This window comes from Nicotiana tabacum, chromosome 23 (genome assembly GCF_000715075.1).
Source record: "Nicotiana tabacum cultivar K326 chromosome 23, ASM71507v2, whole genome shotgun sequence".
Classification (NCBI taxonomy): Eukaryota; Viridiplantae; Streptophyta; class Magnoliopsida; order Solanales; family Solanaceae; genus Nicotiana; species Nicotiana tabacum.
Window position 1 is genome coordinate 111,688,711 of NC_134102.1, and position 25,653 is coordinate 111,714,363.

The 25,653-nt window shown below is 39.9% G+C and overlaps 3 protein-coding genes across 4 annotated transcripts; 2 read left to right on the top strand and 1 right to left on the bottom strand.

Annotated features, from left to right (window-relative positions):
* Positions 1-863: 863 nt before the first annotated feature.
* LOC107830867 (uncharacterized) lies at positions 864-15,564 on the top strand. Of its 2 annotated transcripts, XM_075246195.1 has the most exons (5): positions 864-1,071; positions 6,277-6,394; positions 6,561-6,657; positions 13,976-14,062; positions 15,204-15,564. In XM_075246195.1, the coding sequence occupies exons 1-5, from the start codon at positions 1,011-1,013 to the stop codon at positions 15,345-15,347; spliced, it is 507 nt and encodes a 168-aa protein (XP_075102296.1). In that variant the 5' UTR covers positions 864-1,010; the 3' UTR covers positions 15,348-15,564. The 2 variants fall into 2 exon arrangements, with proteins under 2 accessions (XP_075102296.1, XP_075102297.1); XM_075246196.1 differs by lacking the exon at positions 13,976-14,062.
* Positions 8,831-13,932, bottom strand: LOC142177455 (uncharacterized). The gene has a single exon (XM_075246194.1). The coding sequence runs from the start codon at positions 12,605-12,607 to the stop codon at positions 10,007-10,009; it is 2,601 nt and encodes an 866-aa protein (XP_075102295.1). The 5' UTR covers positions 12,608-13,932; the 3' UTR covers positions 8,831-10,006.
* An 893-nt stretch (positions 15,565-16,457) lies between the features above and the next one.
* On the top strand, positions 16,458-18,351 carry LOC107767659 (glucan endo-1,3-beta-glucosidase 12-like). Its single transcript, XM_016586736.2, has 2 exons — positions 16,458-17,884; positions 18,173-18,351. Exons 1-2 carry the CDS (start codon positions 16,525-16,527, stop codon positions 18,202-18,204), a joined length of 1,392 nt encoding a protein of 463 aa, XP_016442222.1. The 5' UTR covers positions 16,458-16,524; the 3' UTR covers positions 18,205-18,351.
* The last annotated feature ends 7,302 nt before the right edge of the window (positions 18,352-25,653 follow it).

Consider the following 25,653-nt stretch of genomic DNA (forward strand, 5'->3'; position numbering starts at 1 on the left):
TATTCACGGTTCCTCCAGTGGGTATTCAGGCCATCAATGTTAGACTTTGGGTTAGCAGTTCACCACTCTGAGGTGGGGAGTTGGGTCATGTGAAGAGATTTTATCCCAGACTTCGTGGCAAGGCATATGATTACAGCACCAGCTACCGCACCGCCTGCCCGACCGGCCAGAGGCGGAGGGCGGGTGGGTAGGGGTTGCCCTAGAGGTGGAGGCCAGTCAGGTGGCGCTCCAACTAGATTCTATGCTTTCTCAGCTAGGCGAGAGGCATTCGCCTCCGATGTAGTGATTAGAGGGATGCGTTTTAAAGCCGTGCGAGCCTAGGTCCAGAGCGGACAATATCACTAGTGGGCTTACAATTAGTCTTGAAGTTTGGGTGAATTGATTAATATTTAAATACATCATAAATTGTGGATCTGATGATGCATTTTACCCCTAGGTAGAAATCACACCATGTAGCTACTTTTACAAATGTCGTTTAGGCTTTATCCAGAATTTAAAAACTATTTAATATCTAGCTGTATTTAAAAAGCTGTCAAATATTGATGCTTCTCTTACACTTCCTCAAACTTTAAGATAACATTTCATGACATTCAATTTTTTAATAGCAAAGTATAGTTTTTCGATTTAAAACTTCAGAAATACATCATAAACTTCGGGACGTTTGTATCCTTACGATCAAGTTTTTCAATTGAAAACATTGTGTCCCTAAGCTATTTTTATTTCAAGTCAAACTTCAAGATTTTACTTTTTGTATATTGAAGTTTATTTACTTATTTATTTTTTCATTCAAACTTCAAGATACAAATATCTTGGACTATAATCGCCCCTAATTTTATTTCATTGTTACTGACGCATATATCCATGGGGCGTCCGTGGTTAACCATGTTAGCCAGCATCGTTCTCATCGAAGGAAAAACAATAATATCACCTCACTCTCTCTACTTTTCCTTTTTACTTATCGGCCGTCGCTTCTTCACTTCTTTGTTTGGTAACTCTCATATACTTACAGGATGACAACTCTTTCGAATTCGCTGCTTATATCCAAAAGCCCTTCTCTCCCTTTATCATCTGGTAATTATTTTCCACTCCTTTCTTTTTGAAACCGATCTATTTGTCTTCATTACTTTTAATTTGGTCCCCATTATAGCACCTACTGAGCTTCTTTTATCCATCAATCGACCTCCGTATGTACTACATGTAAGATAATTAGGAATATCTTTACTTTTTTTATACATTTCTGTTCTTCTTATCTTCCGTACGTATCAATTAGCGCTGAAAGAAATGTTGCAGCACATTGTGGAGTTTTGATAAAGGGCAATTATATCTATCTGATTCTTCTTCTTCCACATGTTGGGAAAGTTTAAAAGCATAAAGTTATGAGTAGGTACGTTTTTCATTGTTCATGGATTGTCTTTGGATTTTCATGGAACATGCACTGAAATTGGTAAGGTAAAATTCGTTAAATGGACACGAACTAGTTAATTTATGAAAAGGAGAACAGATGCGGAACTTATGGTTTTGAGATTCTAATTCTTTTAGGTTACTAAATTAATAATTTATACATATTCAATGGAATTTTTAGGAAAAGTACATTATTTGAACCAAAGCTACTGGTTCAGCCGAACCCGTAAGCAACATGTTGGCTCCGCCCCTGAAGGGGAATCCAACCTCTAGCATCTTTATCATGTTCTCTGTATTCAAGTTGAGTTATTACATAGTGTTGTTTTGATATAAGTTCTCCTTTCTATTACAGTTAGAAGTTTCTAAAGCAATTTTCAATTTTTAACCTTCCATGACACTAGTGGATCCTCCTATTAATAAAGCCTTAGCTGACTTTTTCTACATTTTTTTGTTTTTTCTTATCGTAGTTAATATTCTTTACCAAGCAATATCATTGGTTGAATGGGATTCTGATTTGAATGAGCATGCATGATAAATGATGTTTTACACTAAACGCAACATAGCAGCTGCTAGCCAATTAAGTATAGAAGAGCTCATCATAAACGATTTGATAAGGTAAATTGTATTAATCAAAAGGGAGAGAACTCCTGTATACACGAAGTATACCAAAAACGTAGAGAATTTACATCAGAACATGATTCTCTACAAAAGACGTCCAATCTTCTATACAAGTAGGGGCTAAATGAGTGCACCAAAAAGCGATCAAAGATAAAAAGACTATTCTTAAGATGTGAAAAAGGAGACTCAATCTCCTCAAAAGCTCTCCTATTTCTCTCCCCCCATACTATCCATATGAGAGCTAACGGGGCAAACTTCCACGCCTTTTGCTTTCTTCTTCTACGGAAACCGGCCCAGCTATATAACATTTCCTTTACAGTGCTTGGCATCACCCATTGAACACCAAAAAGATTCAGGATTGCCCTCCACAAAGCAGAGGACTCAGGGCAATGCAACAAAAGGTGATCAACTTCTTCCCCTGAGCTTTTACACATGTAGCACCAACTAACAAGTGTAATTCCTCTCTTTCGGAGATTTTAAGCATTCAAGATCACTCCCCTCGCCGCTAGCCATGCAAAAAAGCACACCTTCGTGGGCGCCCTAGGAATCCAGATCGAGGAGTATGGAAAAGTGGTCTCCTCTCTCACCAACATACTCTGGTAAAAGGACTTTACGGTGAACAAACCATCGCCACGCAAGCCCCATCTCCAAGAGTCGCAGGATGGCTGGGGCCTGTCTTGTCCATATAGCAGTGCCAACAAATCTTGGAGCTCCGCAATCTCCCAATCTTACATGTTCCTTCTGAATGAGAGGTCACATACTACCCCCTTCATGCTCCTTGCGAATCTGTTGGACCATCAGTTCCTTCTGGTTTGAAACTCTGAAGACGTGGGGGAAGGAGACCCTCAGAGTATCCTCTCCACACCACCTATGATTCCAAAAGCTGATTCTCCTTCCATCTCCCACCCTGTAAGTGATGTTGCCACTGAATGCTTCCCAATTCTTCATGATGCTCCTCCACATGCCACACCCGAAAGGTGTTGTGATTGCCTTGGTCCTCCAACCCCCTCCCGTGGAATCGTACTTTTCTACTATGACCTCCCTCCATAGAGCATGCTCTTCTACCCCGAATCTCCACAACCACTTTCCCATTAAAGCTCTGTTAAATACCTTAAGATCTTTCACTCCAAGTCCACCCTACTTCTTTGGGGAAGTGACTGTCTGCCAATTCACTAGATGAAACTTTCTAGTTTCATCCGCCGCATCCCAAAGAAAGTTCCTTTGAAGTCGCTCTAGTTTTTCTGTGATGCTCACCGGTACTTGCAACAGGGATAAGTAATAGGTGGGCATACTCGATAAAGTACTTTTGATAAGCACTTCCTTACCTCCTTTTGACAAATACCGTTTCTGCCACCCTGCTAATCTTTTTTCAACCCGCTCGATCACTGGATTCCAAACCGTAGTATCCTTATATGAAGCGCCCAAAAGGAGGCCCAGGTAAGTAGTGGGAAGGGAGCCCACCTTGCATCTGAGAACATAAGACAAGGCATCAATATTAGTAACCTCACCTACCGGGAAAATCTCACACTTGCCGATGTTGATTTTGAGTCCTGATACTAACTGAAACCACTGCAGGACCTGCTTCAGGTAGGTCAACTGATCCATATCGGCATCACAGAAAACCAATGTGTCATCCGCAAAAAGCAAATGTGAGACTCTTCGGGCACTGAGCACCCCAATCGGAGTTGAGAATCCTCTCAAGAAGCCTCCGCCCGCCGCACGATCCATCATTTTGCTCAGAGCATCCATCACTAGAATGAATAACATGGGGGATAGGGGGTCACCTTGCCTGAGACCTCTGGAGCTGCCAAAGAAACCACACGGGCTACCATTAACCAGGATAGAGAATTTGACTGAGGAAATGCAGAACTTGATCCATCCCCTCCATCTTTCCCCAAACCCCATCCGCATCATAGTGAAGTCCAGGAACTCCCAATTGACATGGTCGAAAGCCTTCTCAAGGTCCAACTTGCATAGTAAGCCGGGTTCTCTATTTTTCCTTATGGAGTCTACGAGTTCATTTGCCACCAAAGCAGCATTCAGGATCTGCCTACCTTCCACAAACGCATTCTGGGAGGACGATACAGTCATGTCAAGAACCTTCTTAAGTCTGTTGGAAATCACTTTAGAAATAATCTTGTAAATGCTTCCCACGAGACTAATAGGCCTGTAGTCTCTGATACAAGATGCACCTTCTTTTTTAGGCACAATAGTAATAAAGGAAGCATTGATACTTCTCTCGAAAACACCATTCACATGGAAGTATTCAATGGCTTCCATCAACTCCCCCTTGATGGTGTCCCAAAAGAGCTGAAAGAAAGCCAAGGAGAAACCATCAGGCCCGGGGGCCTTATCACCAGCACAACTCGACACAGCCTCGTGCACCTCCTCCTCCTCGAAAACCCTTTCTAGCCACTCGCTGTCTCCCTCCCCTATATGGTTGAACTCTATTCCCCCAAAGTCGGCCTCCAATTAACTTCCTCTTTATATAAGTTCTCATAAAACCCTGCTATCGCCCCTTTTACCCCCTCCTCTCCCTCAATCCTCACCTCATCCACAACTAAGGACTCTATGAAGTTTCTCCTTCGATTTGCGACCGCCACCCTATGGAAAAACTTGGTATTCGAATCCCCCTCCTTTAACCAGAGCGCCCTCGATTTTTGCCGCCAACTAGTCTCCTGACCTATTGCTAACTCGACTATTTCCCTCTTAACCTCCCCCAATCTCTCTTTCTCATATTCATCTAACTCCCCCGCCCCTTCCCCTCTTTCTAAATCCCCCAATTCATGCATAAACTCCCTCATTTTAACCTCTACCCTCCCAAAAACTTCCTTATTCCGCCTAATAATATCTCCCTTGAGCAATTTGAGTTTCTTCGAAAGACGGTATGAAGGTGTCCCTGATACCCCGTAGCTTGTCCACCATTCTTTCACCTTGTCACCGAATCCTGGCACTTTCAACCACATGTTTTCGAATCGGAAGGGAGCACGCACTCCCCTCCCTCTGCATCCATCTAGCAAAATAGGCAAATGATCTGAAGTCAACCTAGGTAAAGGAATCTGCAGCACATTCGGCACCAACTCATCCCATGAGGGAGATGTCAGGAATCTATCAAGTCTAGACCTTGAGTTAGAATCCTCCGCCCTGGCCCAAGTAAACCTTTCCCCTGACAGAGGAAGGTCAATGAGAAAGTGATCATTGATGAAGTCAGAAAACTCCTCCATGGCCCTCGAAATCACACTACACCCTAATCTCTCCTCCGGGAATCTAATAGTGTTAAAGTCTCCCCCTAGAACCCATGGAATGTCCCATTCCCCCATAATATTGGCCAGTTCTTCCCAGAAAGACACCTTGGACCCTTCCCCTACCGGCCTGTACACTCCCCCAAATCCCCACTCCACCCCACTCACTCTATCTTTGACGAGAGCTGCCAAAGAAAAAACTCCCTTCCTAATCTCCTTTACCTCCAAGCTTCTATCATCCCACATAAGTAGAATGCCCCCGGCATTTCCCGCTGCTGGGACCCAGTCATATTTCACCCAACTACCTCCCCAGACACTTCTCACGATCGCATCCGACAAAACTTCCATTTTGGTCTCCTGAAACCAAACTAGGTTGGCACTCCACTCCCTAACTCGCACTTTGATGATGGCCCTTTTGTTTGGGTCATTCATCCCCCTCACATTCCATGAAAGGATCTTAACTTCCATAAGCGACAATAGCCCCCATTTCCCCACCCCCCTAGCCGAGGTCCCTTTCTCTCTGTCACACACTCGCCCCCTTCTTTGATACACCACTACATCCCCTAAGTTATTTTGCTTAACACCTTTACCTAACTCCCTCCATGCACCATCGTAAAGAGATTGTTGCTCAATCTCCCTCAACAGTTCTAACACCCTATCTTCCTTCCCTTCAACAGAAACACCTAGAAACTTCTCAAAGTTTAATAGTTTGGGAAGAGCTCATCATAAACGATTGGAATAAGGGATCATGACATTTGAAGTTCATTTTATGCATTTTCAACTGTTTCAGCATAGAAGTAGAACCGTGAAGGAAAGTTTTTTGTTTCAAATATACCGTCTGCTTATTTATCAGTCGTTTTCATGAGCAGCATGAAGGTAACAATTTTTCTCTCAAATATGATTGGTTAATGAATGCATGAGAAGATCATTTATTGCTTTAATGGTTTCCTCTCTACTTCCCTAACCTAACACCTGGTTATGATATACAAACCTATTAACTTTATTGATGTGTTAGGCTCTCCTTTGAAATCAATTGACCAAAGTGGCTGTTCCACCAAGCTGTTCTTCAGTGCTAGGCGTGGAGCAAAACCATCCTCATCTGGAAGATCATTGTCTATTCAAGCGAGATATAGGTATTTATTCATCACGTGCTCTAGTTTTATGCAAGATATGAACTGAAATTATTGGTGCTTCTCTTTAGGTGTTAACTCGGATTTTTGTCAATTCGTTTATGTGAGTTTTACTTACCGCTGATTGGACAAAATATTTCATTGTATAATTATTCTTGTTAAATGGCAGTGATGGTGGAAGGCCAAGCAATGGTGGCTTCTTTATTGGTGGCTTTGTTTTGGGAGGATTAATTGTTGGCACACTTGGTTGTGTCTATGCACCTCAGGTAATCATGCTCAGCTAAAATTAGCTAATTCCTTTTGTAGATTGTTGTTGGCCGTGTAACGGTGTCACAACCCAACATGGAAGCCGTGACTGTTGCTATGTGAGGCTAAGCCCACCTAGCAAGCCTACCCTTTGCCTTGTCGGAAATTCAATAGTGTCCTCTGTACCAGACCATCCAGATTAGCAAGCCTTTCATCAACCCATCATTCCAATCACACACAATATAGTTCCACTCATTTGCTGAAGTAAAGTAATTTCATTGAAGTGGGAGAATCTCCCGTTTATGAGAAGTATACCAAAGAGTAGAGAACACAACTCAAAATATGGTTCTCTACAAATTGAACCCAATCTTCTATACAAACAGGAGCCTTATTGGTGCAACAAGAAAAAAAAATCTAAAGCAAAGCGTTATTCCTTGAGTGTACAACAACAACAACAACAACAACCCAGTGTAATCCCACAAGTGGGGTCTGGGGAGTATAGTGAGTACGCAGACCTTACCCCTACCCCGAGGGAGTAGAGCGTTATTCCTTGAGTGTACAAATTAAAAATCAGTTTCTACTCCATCAAGACGCTCTCCTAGTCCTGTTCTTCCAGAGGATCCACATCAGTGCAAGTGGAGGGACATCCTAATGACTTGCATCTTCTCTTCTGTCTCTCATAGGTCCAATTGTGTAACATGTCCTTCACTGTTTGGCATCTTCCCTAGTTCACTGAACTACTTCAGTACTTATCACCGCAACCATGTTTCCACCTTGTAGTGTAACAGAGGTGGTCCATATCTTCACCCGAGAATTTACTCGTGAAATACCACTGACGTATGTAACCCATGCTTTCTTAGGTTCTCGACTGTCAGGATCGCTCCCCTCACAGTAAACACACCTTTCTTGGTGCTCTAAGTATCCACACTGATACATGCGAGAAGACTGATTCCTGTCTTACTAACGGCTTATGGTAATATGACTTGACAGTGAACATCCAATCTCTCCTCGCCCTCCACCAATCCATCTCCATGAGTCCTGGCGAGTTTTGTTAAAAGCCATCGCTTAAATTGATGAAGCGATGCGAAGTGAATTGCTTCACGGGTGAAGGCATGCGCTCCAGAGAAGTGTGCGCTTCAAAACAATGGCGCAAAATGATCTACAAGAAAAGTGACAGTTCTTTGAGGGTGTTTTTCGTATGACAGTAGTAGATTTTCAGGAAAATGATCCGAGGAAGTCATTTTGTGTCCAAGGAAAATATTGTCCATCAACCAGGTGAAAATGACTTCCCTCACTTATCGATGGAGGTCATTTTCCTTACAACTATCTTGAATTCTAACTTTAAATTATTTGCTCAAACTAACACGTTGACATTGTAATAAATCTTTATTATTCAAAATTTTCATCAAAACATTATTCAGTTTGCTAATATTATTATTAATCATTAATATGTATCTTTTCAAAATTATTATCAACTCACCAACCAAACACCGGAAAGCATTTTCTAGAAAAATATTCTCCATGTAAAACATTATTCATGAAAGCATTTTCCATGAAAAGTGAATTCATCGTACCAAACATACTTAAATCTCAACTTTGAGGAGTTGAATTAATATTGACATTACTATATGATGAAGATAATACTAAATAAATAAAAGAGTGTATCATTTCTAACAACTTAAATGGTCACATATTTCAACATGGTATCAGAGCAAGCAGAGATACCTAGAGATACATGGGTTTGAGTCGCAGCATCACCTATCATAAAAAAGAATGCCATGTTCTTGGCCCATAATAAAGAATCGGTCCAACACCAACACATGAAAGGGCATGTTGAAGCAGAGGTAAACCTATGCTATACAGAGAGGGGTCATTGGCACCCGTAGTTCGGCAATAATTCCATGTTTACATGTATATATGTTTAGAAACAAAACAGATTTTGGTTGAATCCAAAAGTGCATCCGCGACCTTCAAATATAGATCCACCTCTGTGTTGAAGACATAATTAAGTAAAATAAAAAGTGTGCGCTCTTTGACAAATTCGGTTTTAGATGAGATGGTCACATAATGTTAACATTGTATATTGGATGCTGATAGTTGTTATTTTAATTGCAATTTGATTGTTGTAGTATTAAATTCATGTATGTTTGGGCATTTGAAATTTTTCTATAAATTGTGCTCGTCACTCCAAAGAAGTGTGCACTTCACTTCTCGCTCTTTGCTTCAAACGACATGGACCTTGTCACTTTTTGGCACTTCTCTCTTTTAAATGCACTTGTCCTGGCTAGTTTGTCATATCTTGTGTTTGTAAAGCAGTTCCATTATGGAATTTGATTATCTCAAAGTCTTGCACGTTCCTCCTAAGCCTCAGGTCCCATGGATCTCCTCCTTGCATACCTCGGCTCTCCAACAGTCATCTCTCACTGGCTCGATATCCTGTAAATGTAAAGGAATGTAATCCTCAATTGGTTCCTTTGGCTCCACCCGTGACTCTAGAAGCTAATTCCATTCCCAACCCTGAATATAATGTTGCATCTGAAGCCCAACCAAGATTCCCTAATTAAAGCTTGGGTCTTCATCCCAAGGGTTAGAAAGTGAAAGAAATTGGGTTTCAGATAGTGGAGACCTCTTCCCAAAAGTTCTTATCTCACCTCCTTACTCCCAACTGAGTTTCTAAGATTTTTCTTTCCTTTGTATTGAAGAGAATACGTTGGCTCTCTTGGCATTCCCCTTCCTTAGTTCTCCCAAGTTAAGAATGAGAAAGCACCAGAATGGTGTTTGCGACTTTGCTGATTTTTTTCTCTCTCTTCTTATTGTTTATTACATATTGGATAAATGACCAAACTACCCTTTTAATTTTGAGGTATTACAATCGTCACCGCCTTAGTTTTCTATGCTCTAAGCATTACAATTACATCCAGTCTATCACTAGTTGATTGTCTTTTTCAGTTATTCTCTTTTGTAAATGCGCCAACAACAACAACAACAACAACAACAACCCAGTGTAATCCCACAAGTGGGGTCTGGGGAGGGTAATATGTACGCAGACCTTACCTCTACCCCGAGGGGCAGAGAGGCTGTTTCCAGGAGACCCTCGGCTCAAAGAGGCAACAAGAGACACTATATTAGTACTATCAATAGACTCATAATAAAACAACATAAAGTACCATAAAATCCATAACATAACATAAATACCATAAAAACAAAGTAACAACAATATAAGAGATATAGGAAATACGAGAAAGATGTAAGGTATTAATACACAGGAGATAAAGCCCATCATCAGTAGTTGATCAATAGCATCCTAAGACTACTTCCTAACTGGCTAGTCTCACTCTAGTGCGCTGTAACAAAGACATCACAATTTCCCTAACCTACCACCTTAATGCTCGATCTCCACAATTCCCTGTTTAGGGCCGTGTCCTCAGTAACCCTAAGTCGCGTCATATCCTGCCTGATCACCTCTCCCCAATACTTCTTAGGTCTCCCCCTACCTCTCCTCGTACCCACCACTGCCAGTCGTTCACACCTTCTCACCGGTGCATCAGTGTTCCTCCTCTGAATGTGCCCGAACCATCTGAGTCTTGCTTCCCGCATCTTGTCCTCCATGGGGGCCACACCCACCTTCTCTCGAATATCTTCATTTCTAATCTTATCCTTCCTTGTATGCCCGCACATCCACCTCAACATCCTCATCTCTGCAACTTTCATCCTCTGGATGTGTGAGATCTTCACCGGCCAACACTCGGTCCCATACAACATAGCAGGCCTAACCACTGCCCTATAAAATTTACCTTTCAGTAACAGTGGCACTTTCTTGTCACACAGGACTCCCGTCGCTAACCTCCATTTCATCCACCCCACCCCTATACGGTGTGTGACATCCTCGTCGATCTCCCCGGACCCCTGAATAAACGACCCCAGGTACTTGAAACTACCCCTCTTAGGGATGACTTGAGAATCAAGCCTCACTTCCACTCCCGCTTCCGTCGGCTCTGCCCCAAATTTGCACTCAAGGTATTCCGTCTTCGTCCTGCTCAACCTGAAACCTTTGGACTCAAGGGTGTGTCTCCAAACCTCTAACCTCTCGCTGACGCCGCGTCGTGTCTCGTCGATTAGAACTATGTCATCAGCAAATAGCATGCACCATGGCACCTCCCCCTGAATATGATGTGTTATAGCATCCATCACCAGGGCAAATAGGAAAGGGCTGAACGCAGACCCTTGATGCAATCCTGTAATAATCGGAAAATAATCTGAATCGCCTCCTGCTGTCCTAACCCGAGTCTTAGCTCCATCATACATGTCCTTAATCGCCCTAATGTAGGCAATCGGGACCCCTTTAGCCTCTAAGCATCTCCATAAGACCTCCCTAGGAACCTTGTCGTACGCTTTCTCTAGATCGATAAACACCATGTGGAGATCCTTCTTCTTATCCCTGTATTGTTCCATCGTCCTCCTAATAAGGTGGATAGCTTCTGTGGTAGATCGCCCCGGCATGAACCCGAACTGGTTGTCTGAAATAGACACCGTCCTTCGCACTCTCATTTCTACCACTCTCTCCCAGACTTTCATGGTATGACTTAGTAATTTAATACCCCTATAGTTGTTACAGATCTGGATATCGCCTTTGTTCTTATACAACGGGACCATAGTACTCCACCTCCACTCTTCGGGCATCCTATTAGTCTTGGATATCACATTAAGCAACTTAATAAGCCATTCCACGCCTGCTCTACCCACACACCTCCAAAGCTCAACCGGAATTTCATCTGGTCCGGTAGCTCTGCCCCTTCTCATCTTACGCATTGCCTCCATGACCTCATCGACCTCAATGTCCCGATAATCACTTAGTTCATGGGGGCTGTCGGCGTTCCTCAATTCACCTAGTACAATATCCTGATCCCCTTCCTCATTTAGAAGCTTATGAAAGTAGGTCTGCCATCTCCTCTTTATCTGGTCATCCCCCAACAAAACTTTGCCGTCCTCATCTTTTATGCACCTCACTTGGTCCAAATCCCGAGCCGTCCTCTCTCTCACCTTAGCGAGTCGGAGTAACTTCTTCTCCCCGCCTTTGTTCCCTAGTTCCTCATACAAACGAGCAAAAGCTGCCGTCTTTGCCTCCGTCACTGCCATCTTTGCCTCCTTCCTAGCTACCTTATATCTTGCAATGTTCGCTCTCTTCTCCTCCTCTCCAGTGCTCCCCACTAACCGCAGGTAAGCCACCTTCTTCGCTTCCACTTTACCTTGTACAACTGCATTCCACCACCAGTCTCCTTTGTGACCACAAGTGCGGCCTGAAGATACCCCTAACACCTCTCTTGCCGCCTTCCTTATATAGTCCGCCGTCGTCGACCACATAGTGTTTGCGTCCCCACTACTTCTCCAAGCTCCCATTGCCGACAACCTTCCTTCCAACTCCTGGGCTTTAACCTTAGTCAAGGCGCCCCACCTAATCCTCGGGCAGCCTCGTACTGACCTCTGTTTCCTTCTTATCATAATACTAACGTCCATCACCAAGAGCCTATGTTGCGTTGCAAGGGTCTCACCTGGGATAACTTTGCAATCCTCGCACAACCTTCTGTCGCATCTCCTTAGGAGGAGATAGTCAATTTGAGTCTTCGCCACCGAACTTTGGTAAGTAACCAAATGCTCCTCTCGCTTCGGAAAACTCGAGTTTGCAATCACTAGATCGAATGCCTTGGCAAAATCCAGCAGTGATATGCCCCCTCCGTTTCGTTCCCCGAAACCAAAGCCGCCATGCACCTCAGTATAACCACCTGCCGACGACCCAATATGACCATTGAAATCCCCTCCTATGAATAACCTCTCGGAAGGCGGAATACTACGAACAATGTCATCTAACCCTTCCCAAAAACGCCTTTTAATCTCCTCATCACAACCTACTTGCGGTGCGTACGCGCTAACGACGTTTAAAGGACACTCACCCACCACCAATTTAATAGTCATTAGTCTATCATTCACACGCCTGACCTCTACCACCGACTCCCTAAGATGGCTATCTACTAGGATACCCACTCCATTCTTACCCCTCACGACTCCGGAGTACCACAACTTATACCCATCCGCGTTTCTCGCCCTCGATCCGACCCACCTAGTCTCCTGGACACACGCTATATTAATCTTCCTCTTCTGAAGGATCTTCGCCAACTCTATAGACTTACTCGTTAGCGAACCTATGTTCCATGACCCGATTCTCAACCTATAGGCTCCCTTGCCCACTCTACCTCCCCTACCTCCCGACCCACCCCCTGACCCCGAGCCCACTCTTTGCCCCTCCCTCTGCCCCACCTGAGGACATGCCTTTAATCTATCATCCCAGACTGCCGCCACTACACCTACGACAACTCTACAAAAGACTCGCTAGTGCACCACGGACAACGAATCAAACTAGAAGGAAAGAAGTGACTACCTGTACACCTATTGAATGATTCAACTATTGTGAACTAAAGTAACATCAATTTAGCTAACACCAAAAGGAAAACAGTAGAACGGGAGGTACCAATTCCCGAGAACTAAACCTGTGTTGATTTGCAGCCCTCGATATACTTGCAAGCTCACGCAATGCTTCCCACCGCCCTTTGCTGATGCTCGTCCAGGTTGCTCTCCTTTGCTAGTGCTCGTGTGCCCAACTTGTCTCCAACCACTTTGAGAATTTCCCTGAAAACACAGAAAATACCACGACCCAAAGACCAACAAGGGCTATCACCGCTACCACTGGTGTAGCACCGAAAGTAACTAGCAGCCGAAATTAACTGAAGAAAAACAACAAGCAAGCTTCTGAAATAGGTGAGGAGATTCGGCTATTTCAGAAGTTCTCATATAAAAAATCGGATAGGAGTGGAATTGACCAAATGCTCAGTTCTGAAACTTATGCAATATTAAAAGAAGACGGTTTATGCAAACTTATGGTTTGAACTTAATTAACAAACAAAAATTCCAAAAAAAAAAACCCAAAATCAGTAATGAACGAGTACCCAAGTAATAAAACCTTCAAAATGAGCAAGAAAACTCGATCCTACTAAACATCCCAGAAAGCTACACGATCTCGATGTGGAAAAACAACTTACACACCCCTAATTTTTGGAATTAAAAAGCAATTGCAGCATCAGATTCTACTCAAATTATGAATATATAAAGCACAAAAAGCAGAATAAAATGGAAATGGGTGTTACCCGGGGGGGTTAATACCTGCTAGCGGTTCGTGGGTGGAGAAGAAAATTCGGGGGGTCTAAGAAAAGCAGTGAATTCGGGGATGTTTTTACAGATCTACTCAAATTGTAAATGCGCCAATTATCTCTAATTTTGTTTTTACAGATCAGTAAGGCAATATCTGGAACAGATAAGGAGGACATCCTGAAAAAATTGCCCAAGTTTATATATGATGAAGAAAAGGAATTGGAGGTAGGTTGATTTTCCACATATCTTGCATTAGGAAGCAGGAAACGTGTATCATGAATTAAGAAGATGAATAATTTAAATGAAATATTAAATGAACTTGCATGTGGAATAAAGTATTAAATGATCCCCTCTTTAAAAAAGACGATTACTCACATGGTCCATTGAAATTACAGGAATATGTTGGGGAGGCCAATATCAATAAATGGGCTTCGTTAGATATCACATGGACAAAAATTGGAATTAGTTGATAACTGAGGGACCGAGAGTGCAATCATTTCTAGTTAAAATTTTGGGAGAATTTGAAATCAAATAATCCAAATAGAAGCAGATTATGTGACCATGGTATTGTACTTGGACAAAAAGTTGATAGCTTAACAAGTCGGTAATAGATAGTATGTAGTTATGAACTAGCAATCAGAAAAAAATGTAAATATGTGCCAATTATATTTGCGATGCGAAGGGGAAATGCCAGAAAAGATATTCTGAGCCCTGAGGGAAGCGCACACAGGCACACATAACTAGGATTCGAAGCTACCAATGTGGGGTGTTCTACAGTTTTAGAACTAAACTTTCTTAGTTCTACTTCATTCTGATACTGGACAAAACCCTCATAACAAGTTTTTAAATAACTAGCACGGCTGCTATCCTTTGTCTCTCAGTGAACCCATTTAGGTGTTCTCTAAACAAGTTAACAAGCAGCATCCAAAAGTTTCTTCACTTTATTTGGTTCGGGGTTTCTCTTTCTTTCTTTTATTTTTAATGACATAAGAAGACAATGACTTGCTCCACCAAAACTATGTCACCACCACCAACAATAACGACCCCGTGTATTCCCACAAGTGGGGTCTGGGGAGGGTAAGATGTACGCAGCCTTACCCCTACCCTGGACGGGTGGACGGACAGAGAGACTGTTTCCGATAGATCCTTAGCTAAAGAAAAGATGAACCAAAACTATGTCACCATTATCTGAATAAAACTCTGCATAGTCCATTAGTTTTCTAAAGGGCTAAAGCTTGCTCCTCTCTGGAATCAATACTGTGTTGCAATTTCATGGACTGGAACTGTGGACTTCTAAATACCTCGCAAGCTGATGACAGTATTTTTTTTTCTTTTCCAAGTTGTGATGTGTATGTTCTCCCTGCAGAAACAACGCAAGATACTTGCAAAGAAGATTGAACAGATTAATTCTTCTATTGATGGCATTTCTGCTCAGTTGAGGTCAGAAGACACTGAAGACACTGAAGATGGAGCTACTGTGAACCCAGACGATGTTGAAGCCCTAGTGTAAGAATCCTGGCTTGGACAAGTGAAGTTATCAACTCTTCAGTTCAGATGATACAGCGTGTTCGGAAATATTCCTTGTTGTAGTTTTAGTATAGTTGGTCTTCGATATGAGATGATTTCTACAAATGAGGAATAAAATTACAATCTCTGTTTTTTTAATGAATGTGGTGCAAGCTTCAAATGCTAATTTACATGCTTATAATCCTTTTTATCACACTTCCCATACCTCTCTTCTGCCTCTATTTACATTTGGTTGACTGTACATTGGTATAATATCTTCTGCAGTTATGTTGTGTCTCCCTTCTCTTCAGGTGCGGGCTTTTGTAACTACCTTTGTGATTGGTAGCATAGAAATTCATTGAAGTCAAATTTCTCTATTTTTCTTTTTCCAACTCTCTTACGTTCCGAAATCTTTGAGGGTATTACGATGTTGTTCAATTGTTCTCAAGGCTGCGACATTGCTGCCTTTCTCAACTACGGTTCATCAGGCATTGTGTTCTTTCTATTTCCGTTGTAAAGCTCATTGCTAGTATATTATTATGCTAAGAGACTTAATGTAGACATGCATATGTTTGAGTTCTGGTATTCAAGTGGAGAAGGAGAAGGGTAGATGGGTCGATCCATTATCCCCGAATTGAAAGGCTACGGTTAGTCCTAAGGGTTGGCTTGGGACGAATTTCTTGGTCATCAAACAGAAAAGGAGAGTTAATGTAAACATGTAGCGTGATGTAGTGGGTAAATGTATCAAAGGCAGTCCATTGAAATTGCTTGTTACCTCTAACTAGTTGAGATTCACAAGCTACTGACTGAAGTACAACAAATTGAAATGAGTCGAGGAGCTGGGACCTGCCTTCTTACTCCAACTAGCTGGATGCAGAACGCACGGGTTTCAATCTTACATCGACTTTACGCAGCGCCTTTTTGACATTTTTGTCTTGGCAATTGCAAGTGCAAGTTTTCAAATCCATCCAGCTTAGCTCTTTGGGTACTCATAATTGTGTAAGCACTTTTGGACACAAACTGACCCACCCAAATAGTCCACAACTTTGACCAATTGCCATAGTTCACATGACACAGTAATAGTTAATCATGTAAATTTTGTAAGATTTTCCCATACCAGTGGACACATAACATATACTGCACACCCCATCAGGGAAATTAACCTCTCTCTAGTTGGCGAAATGTCTCTCCTTTGTAGTACTATTGTTTTCCCACTCCTCATTCTCCTCCTGCTTAGCCCTGTTAACGGCGTGGGCATAAACTATGGGACAATTGGAAGCAATTTGCCCTCACCAAAGAAAGTGGCTCAGCTACTTCAGTCCACCATCATTGACAAGGTTAAGATTTATGATACCAACCCCCAAATCCTTGAAGCCTTTTCCAACACTGGCATTGACCTCATTGTTGCTGTAGAAAACTCCCATGTTGCAAACTTAAGCGCCGTCCAATCTGCTGCTGACGAGTGGTTCGCCGCTCGTATCTTGCCCTTCATTCCTGCCACTTCCATTGTCGCCATTGCAGTTGGAAATGAGTACTTAACCACTGATAATGATGATGATAAATTAGACCATAATGCCTTAGTCCAAGCTATGCAAAATCTGCATTCAGTTTTACTAGCACGCGGGCTAGACCGAAAAATCAAAGTGTCTACGCCACATAGCATGGCTGTTCTTGCTTCTTCATTTCCACCTTCATCTTCCACATTTGCCACCACTCTCCTTCCTATTATGACTTCCATTGTCGGGTTTTTGGCAGATACCGGTGCTCCATTCATGGTTAATGCGTACCCATATTTTGCATATCGGGACAATCCCGGTATGGTCAATTTAGAGTACGCATTACTAGGAAATGCAACCGGGGTACGTGACCCTAAAGGTTACGTGTACACCAACATGTTAGATGCACAAATTGATGCAATTAGATCAGCAGTGAATGCACTCGGTTTTGGAAACCGAACAATTAAGATTATGGTGTCTGAATCTGGATGGCCGTCTAAAGGAGATAAAGGAGAAACCGCTGCAACCACTGATAATGCTAGGACTTATAATACACGATTAGTTGAACGTGCTCAGTCAAATAAAGGCACCCCAATGAGCCCAAAAAATAGCATTGATATTTTTGTCTTTGCATTATTCAACGAAAATAAGAAACAAGGAGGAACAAGTGAGAGGAATTTTGGGATTTTCAATGGTGATGGATCAAAGGTTTATGATGTGGATTTGAGTTGTCAATTCTGCAGCAGCAATACAAATGACAAAACAGGTTTTAGTTTTGGCGAAAAAGCATCGTTAAGGGGACCTTCAGTTTGGTGTGTGGCTAAACCACATGCAGATGAGAAGGTAATACAAGCAGTGTTGGATTTTTGTTGTGGACCTGGTGGTGTGGATTGTAGAGAAATTTATGAAAATGGGGATTGTTTTCAACCTGATAAAATTCATGCTCATGCTTCTTACGCGATGAACGCTTATTACCAGATGCATGGAAGGAATTACTGGAATTGTGACTTCAAAGGAACTGGCCTCGTTACCTTCAGTGATCCAAGTAAGTAAATCAAATACATTCAAACCTCTTTATAACAATTTCGTTTGTTCCAGATATTTTTTAATGTTATAAAAAATATATTTTATAACAGAACATAAAATTTGGTTACGGAAAAACTTGTTTGTTATAGTGAAGTGTTCTTTATATAAGGATAAAGACCTTACTTGGACATTAATTGCATTTTTAATGTATATATATCCGAATTGAGTTACTCATTTCGATCAATATAGGAGTATTACTCAACCCAAGACTTACTTTTTTGTTTACTTGCTTTTGTCATTTAATCAGGTTATGGAAGATGTTTCTATTCACAGCAGTGATAAAGGAATCAGAAAGGGGAAGGAGTGTGAGATCAATGTAATTCAAAGCTTTTTCAATCCTTTGTTACTCTTGGATTAGGAGTAATTATTAATGTTATATGTTTCTTTCATGAATTAGTATCCCTAATCAAAGGCTTTTTGTTACCATGTGAGAAAGTTTTTACTCTTTTGACTAGAGACCCCACCATAATTTTCTATTTTACTGCAGCAGTGGGGGTGTTGGGGCCCCTTCAAATTTGAAAAATTAACATATCAAAATCATTTGCATCAATTCAATGCCTTACAGACCAAATCAAAAGGTAGGGTACTTTTAAGATGATTTCAATTTGGTAACGGAGAATGATTAGATATATTCCTCCACTATCAAATATTATTTAAAGTTGTCATCCGTTATACTAATCGATCAAAATTGCCCCTGTCGTCTTATTATTCAACGTATTTGCCCCTCACTTGAGGGAAGGGACACATGGCAGCCTTTTAAGTATTTTTGATACCCAACCCGTTATCCATATTGAATACCCAATATCCATTACCCTAAACCCGACCCATCCCAAGACTTATTTCATCTCCTTCACAAGAAAAGCTCCTTCCTCCGAATTATGAAAGTGTCCAAAAATGCTGGTCCTTAAATTTAGCACAAAATACTTCCAACGAGCAGTAGTTAACTCATTGATTTAAGCACATACAACACCACGATTCAATTCTCAAGAAACAATGTTTAAAAGAATTTCAACATAGACAATTCAAGTTCAAAGTGTTGGGATATACTATTAATCATGCGGTTTAGACATAGTATTGTATTTTTATTCTTTATGGAACAATTGTTTATTTAATTTATTCAATTCAATAAAGTACTATTTTAAATAGATCATTTGTTATATGTATGTCCTTTAGTTATGTAGTAGATAATTTAGTGTATGGAGTCTTAACTCATGCACAGAAGATTAAATTGTCGGTTCTCATAATTAATAAACTATGTTCACAATCGAAGATATTATTGGGCAAAGTATCTTGATGATTGTAGCACAAGATTATGGTATAATTTGTCTTGATTATGGGAGTGGTTTTACTCTGGCTTCTTGTGCTAGTATACTTAGTGTATATTGAATGGACCAAGTAGAGAAAGATGTTTTTGTACTGAATATATATAAAATATTTTCTCTAATTCATTAAATGAGCTTATACTCCTAATCTTGATATAATTATTATGATCAATATGATTTATTTATTGTTTTGATTTATCAAAAGGTACAACTCTATTAAGAGTTAGTGTATGTCTAATAGATTGGACAATAACGAATAACATTTGTGAAATAATAATTAGTTGATAGAATTCATGACTCGATTTTGAGTTTGATGATACCCGTTTATGTAAGCTTATAAGTTTTCATGTGAAAACCCCGCCGGTGAATTTTGTATCCGTCACATGAAATAGTTTAAGCGGAATTATAAAGGATTTAATTAGTTGATTAAATTAAATTGTCAGTGATTTAATTTAATTAACTGGTACTTGTGACCTTAATGGGGAGTTGAAATAAGTGTTAGTAAATTTTCAAAATTCATATTGAGGAGTTCAATTACAGTTTTTAGTGGAATAAATTATAATTAATTATAGAAGGAATTAATTAATTCAAAATTTTGAATTAATACTATAATTAGTAGCCTCTTATTATTTTCGTGGTCTCTGCTATGCCTAGTAAAAACCTGAACTGACTTGGGTAAAAAGTTACTTGGGGAAAAAGTCCTCCGGTAGAGTTAGAGTAGGATTCTACTTGCACAAGCAAAATCCTACACGTTTTTGGAGCCCTTTTTGGTTGAAAAACGAGTCTACATAAGGAAGACGTTTTTCACCCAATAACTTACTTTTTCGAGTTGTATTGTTCTTGCCACTCAAAGCAATTTCGTCCAAGGTTTTACTAGGATCATAGCAGAAGACTGCAGCCCTGGATTATTGCTCTGAGGAGGACCCATGCAATATTTTTAAGAGGTTGGTGGTTCTTAATCTCGTAATTATATCATTGTATAGTTTACATGTATTTGATGCCTGAATTGTATGCTTGCTTTCGCTGCGCATGTTCTAACAATTGGTATCAGACGCCGTCTTACATCTAACTAGATAATGTAATACAACATGAATAGAATAATATTAAAACAAGTTGTTTAATGATACATGTTTGGTATGATTATTCTATGTAAAAAACGTGACTGGTTTTCATTAGTATTTTAATTCTGAAATTAAGGATTAATATACATATGCATAAACAATAGTGTTATATTTAATGACAATCTGTTTTATTCCGTTTTTGTTGAATAACAATGTTATTTTTAATAAAAACGTGACTGTTTTTGAATACTATTAATTCTGTTATTATGGATTAATATATATATATATGCATAAACATTGGTGTTATATTTCATGAAAATCTGTTTTAGTTGCGTTTTTGTCCATAATCACAGTATTGTTTTAATAAAAACGTGACTATTTTTTAATACTATTAGTTATGAAATTATGGATTAATATACGGAATTATGAACAATGGCGTTTTGAACGGGTGAAAAACATTCTATTTTTCCCAATTTTGTTCGAAAATAGTTTTTATATAACACTGTAATAATAATATTATTTTGAGTTCTGAAATCACGAATTAACATACATAAGTATATTATGTGATTTGAACGAGTCAAAATAATCAAAACCCTAAAATGCCAAAAATAGAATTCTACAAATAGGTCATGAATTTGGAATTCTGAAATTCTGTCGAACTCCGATTGACCTCAAATTTGCTAGGTTCATCGAAAACGACCCAGTGAGAAATACTCATCAGCTTCACTCATGATGTATGTTGTTTTTTGTGCATTCGGGGTCGTTTAGATGGGTTTTGTGCCATTTTTCTATTTTCTGAAAAAAATTGTAATAATTGTTTTTTTTAAAAAGAAAACAATGATGGTAGGGTTCAATTCCCATGGTTTTCAATGATGTTTTACAGTAATATAGTGAATTTATATGTTGGCATAGGTCTTCTTCCACATCGGATAAGTTCATTATAGATGATTACTGTAGTTTTACCTCTAGTTATTTGATTACTTGTATTAACTCTCCAACTGAGTTACATGTTGATTCAATGAAACTAGAGTTTATAAAAGTGATATTTACCAATCTTAAATTAATAGTTTACTCTCCATCTGAGTTGGTCCTGTTTTAATTTATGGGGTAAATATCTTACATAACTCATATATTTTGCATGAATAGTTAAGTTTCCCTAATGAATCTAACTATTCAATGAGCATGGTTATATGTGTAATGTGATGTTTTTGAATTGAATTATTCTAAATACATAACTAATGACCTATTTAATGTGAATATCTCTCAGATTAACCATGTCTTCATTTAACCCTCTTACCTTAATTTTGAACCAAAACAAGTTAGAAGGACCGAATTATGTTGACTGAAAAAAAAACCTTGATATTGTCCTAACTACTGAAGGTTACAAATTTGTAATCACTGAGGAGTGCCCAGAAAAAGCTGATGAAGATGCTACTTATGATTAGGTTAAGGCCTATGACAAATGGGTCAAGGCTGATGAGATGACGCGATGTTACATTCTTGCCTCTATGGCGAATGTTTTGCAACATCAGCATCAGTCTATGGGGTCTGCTTATGACATGCTCGAAAGTCTCAAAGAGATATTCGGTGAGCAAAATCGTGTGGCTAAGCAGACAACCATGAAAGCCCTTTTGAACACCAAGATGGCTGAAGGATCATCGGTCAGGGACCATTTTCTAAAGATGATGGGTCTTCTGAATGAATTGGAGGTCCTTGGAGCTGTGATTGATAAGGAATCTCAAGCTGAGATGGTCCTGCAGACTCTGCCTGACAGTTTTCAACAATTTCGCTTGAACTATAACACGAACAAAATGGATTTGTCACTGGCGAAATTGTTGAATGAGCTGCAAGAGGCAGAATCTATTATCAAACAGCAAGCTCCAGTTGTGGCACTAAATGTTGAGAAAACTTTGGTTTCTAAGTCGAAAGGCGGTAAGAAAAAGAAGAAAGCTCAAAAGGTTTTAGCACCTGGAGGTGCGGCTGGTGTGAGAAAGCCCAAAGGAAAGTGCTATCATTGCAAGCAACCTGGGCATCACAAAAAGCAATGCCCTCCCAATCTGGCAAAGATGAATAATCAAGGTAATTCAAATTTAAATGTCGTTGAAACTTGTTTAGTGACTGTCTCTACCATGTTTTGGTGTGTAGATTCAGGAGCCACTAATCATATCTGCACTACTTTGCAGGGGTTTCAGGAAATGCGACGACTAAGTGAGAATGAAGTTTGCATTTTTCAAGCCAATGGCGAGCCATCACCAGCTTTAGCATTAGGAGATATTAGAGTTTCGTTTAGTAGTGATAGAGTTTTAGTTTTGAAAGATGTTCTCTATGTACCTTCTATTAGAAGGAATTTGATTTCGTTTTCGAAAATAATGGATGCTGATTATAATATTTATTTTGCTAATAACTCTGTTGTTATAAAGTTTAATAAATGTTTTATCTACACTAATGCTAGAGTACTTGACCTTTTTATTCTTGATATATCTCCTCATGTGCTACAACAACCAAAAGAATTAAATAACATTAATCTACCACATAAAAGAAAACGTATTTCTGAATTGAGCCAAACTTATTTGTGGCACTTAAGTCTAGGTCATATAAATCTAAATAGGATTTCGAGATTGGTCTCTGATGGATCTTTGAGTTCATTGAAAGTGGAGGCACTGCCAACATGCGAATCCTGTTTAGAAGGTAAAATGACGAAGAGATATTTTTCCTCAAAAGGAAATAGAGCCAGCGATAAGTTAGAATTAATTCATTCTGATTTGTGTGGCCCTATGAATATACAAGCAAGAGGTGGTTTTGAGTATTTTGTGACTTTCACAGATGATTACTCAAAATATAGATACATTTATCTGTTGCGCCATAAGTTTGAATGCTTTGAGAAATTCAAAGAATTTATGACGGAAACGGAGAAAAGACATGATAAATATATCAAAATATTATGATCTGATCGTGGTGGTGAATACCTTTCTGCGGAATTCATTAAATACTTATCAGATTGTGAAATTACATCTCAATTTTCTGCGCCAGGAACACCACAACAAAATGGTGTGGCAGATAGAAGAAATAGAACCCTTATGAAAATGGTTAGATCAATGTTAAATTATTCTGATTTACCTTTTTCCTTTTGGGGATATGCTTTAGAAACATCAAATTACATTCTAAATTTGGTTCCTTCAAAGTCAGTACCTTCAACTCCAGCAGAATTGTAGATTGGGCGCAAGCCAAGTTTACAGCACGTTCGGGTTTAGGGTTGTCCAACACATGTGCTGAAAGGGAAAGCAGATAAATTGGAATCGAGGACAGAAATATGCATTTTTATTGGATATCCAAAAGGAACTAAAGGCGGTTTATTTTATTGTCCCAAAGAAAAGAAGGTAATTGTTACGATAAATGCCAGATTTTTAGAAGAGGACTATTTAATGAACCATATTCCTAGAAGTAAACTAGTTTTACAGGAATTAAGTAACGGAGTAACTAATGACTCTTCTCTGGAATGTATCCCAAAAGCCAGTATTGACATACCACTGTATTATCGTAGTGGGAGAAATGTCAATAGGCAGCAGAACGCACAAGAGCAATTGCCTGACATCTCACTACCCCAAAGTAGTGGGAGTAAGGTTGAGCAACCTTAGATTATTGAGCAACCTGAAATCGTTCTGCAGCCTGCACTCCAGGAAGATGTTAATGATATCCCAGCACCGCAAAGTGTGGAGGATAACGTTGAGGCTTCAGTTCCCGAAAATGATGTTGTGATTCAATAACAAAATCAGACCGCACCTGTAGTGACTAGTCGCAGTGGGAGAATTATTAAAAAAACCTATCCAATTCATGCTCTTGGGAGAATCTTATGATAGAATCCCTGAAGAGCCTAATACATAACCTCTAAATTATGACGAAGCACTACAAGATACAAATGCTGATAAATGAGTTGTTGCTATGAAATCTGAAATGGAGTCCATGTACTCCAATCAAGTCTGGGATCTTGTAGAGCCACCTACTGGAGTCAAACCCATTGGTTGTAGATGGATCTATAAGAAAAAGAGAGGAGTGGATGGAAAAGTGCAAAAGTTTAAATCTAGGCTTGTTGCAAAAGGGTTTATTCAAAAAGAAGGGATCGATTATGAGGAAACCTTTTTGCCAGTAGCCATGCTTAAATCCATTAGGATTATCTTATCCATTGCTGCTTATTACGATTATGAGATTTAGCAAATGGATGTCAAGACGACTTTTCTTAATGGAAGTCTTGATGAGTGCATCTATATGGCACAACCAGTTGGTTTCATTAAAAGTGGCAATGAGCACATGTTGCGTAAATTAAATAAATCCATTTATGGATTGAAACAAGCTTCTAGAGCACGGAATACTTGTTTTGACACATTGATTAAAAATAAGTCTTGTGTCTATAAGAAGTGGGATGGAGATAAAGTTATATTTTTGGTTTTGTACGTGGATGATATTTTGCTCATAGGAAATAATGTGAGCATGTTGAATTCAGTAAAGGAATGGTTGTCCTCGCGTTTTGATATGAAAGACTTGGAACAAGCGGCACATATCCTTGGGATCAAGCTTATACGAGATCGCAAGTGAAGGATATTAGGCTTATCCCAAGCACTTTATATTGATACTATTCTCACCAGGTTTAGCATGCAAGATTCCAAGAAAGGCTTTCTCCCTTTTAGACATGGAATCTCTCTGTCAAAAGATCAGTCCCCAAAAACGACTGATGAGATAGAAAATATAAAGGCGGTCCCTTATGCTTCTGCTGTAGGGAGTTTCATGTATCCTATGCTATGTACTAGACCTGATATCTGCTTTGCTGTTGGCATGGTTAGTAGATTTCAGTCTAAACTTGGACTAAAACACTGGACTGCTGTTAAACATATAATCAAGTACTTGAAAAGGACTAGGGATTATATGTTGGTTTATCACTCAGGTGATGTTGCACCCATTGGCTATACTAATTCAGATTTCCAGTCAGATAGAGATTCTAGAAAATCTACCTCACGATATGTTTTTACCTTAGGAGGTGGAGCCATAAGTTGGAGGAGTATCAAGCAATCATGTGTTGCTGATTCCACCATGGAAGTCGAATATGTGGATGCATCTGAGGCAGCTAAAGAGGTTGTTTGGATCGAAAACTTTCTAAAAGAGCTTAATGTAGTTCCTTCGGTTCAAGTACCAATTGTACTTTATTGTGACAATAGTGGTGCAGTTGCAAACTCGAAGGAACCAAGAATCCATAAAAGGAGTAAGCATATAGAGCGTAAATATCACTTAATTCGGGACATAACTCAGAGAGGTGATGCAAGAGTGTTGAAGAATGCGTCAGAGGATAATTTGGC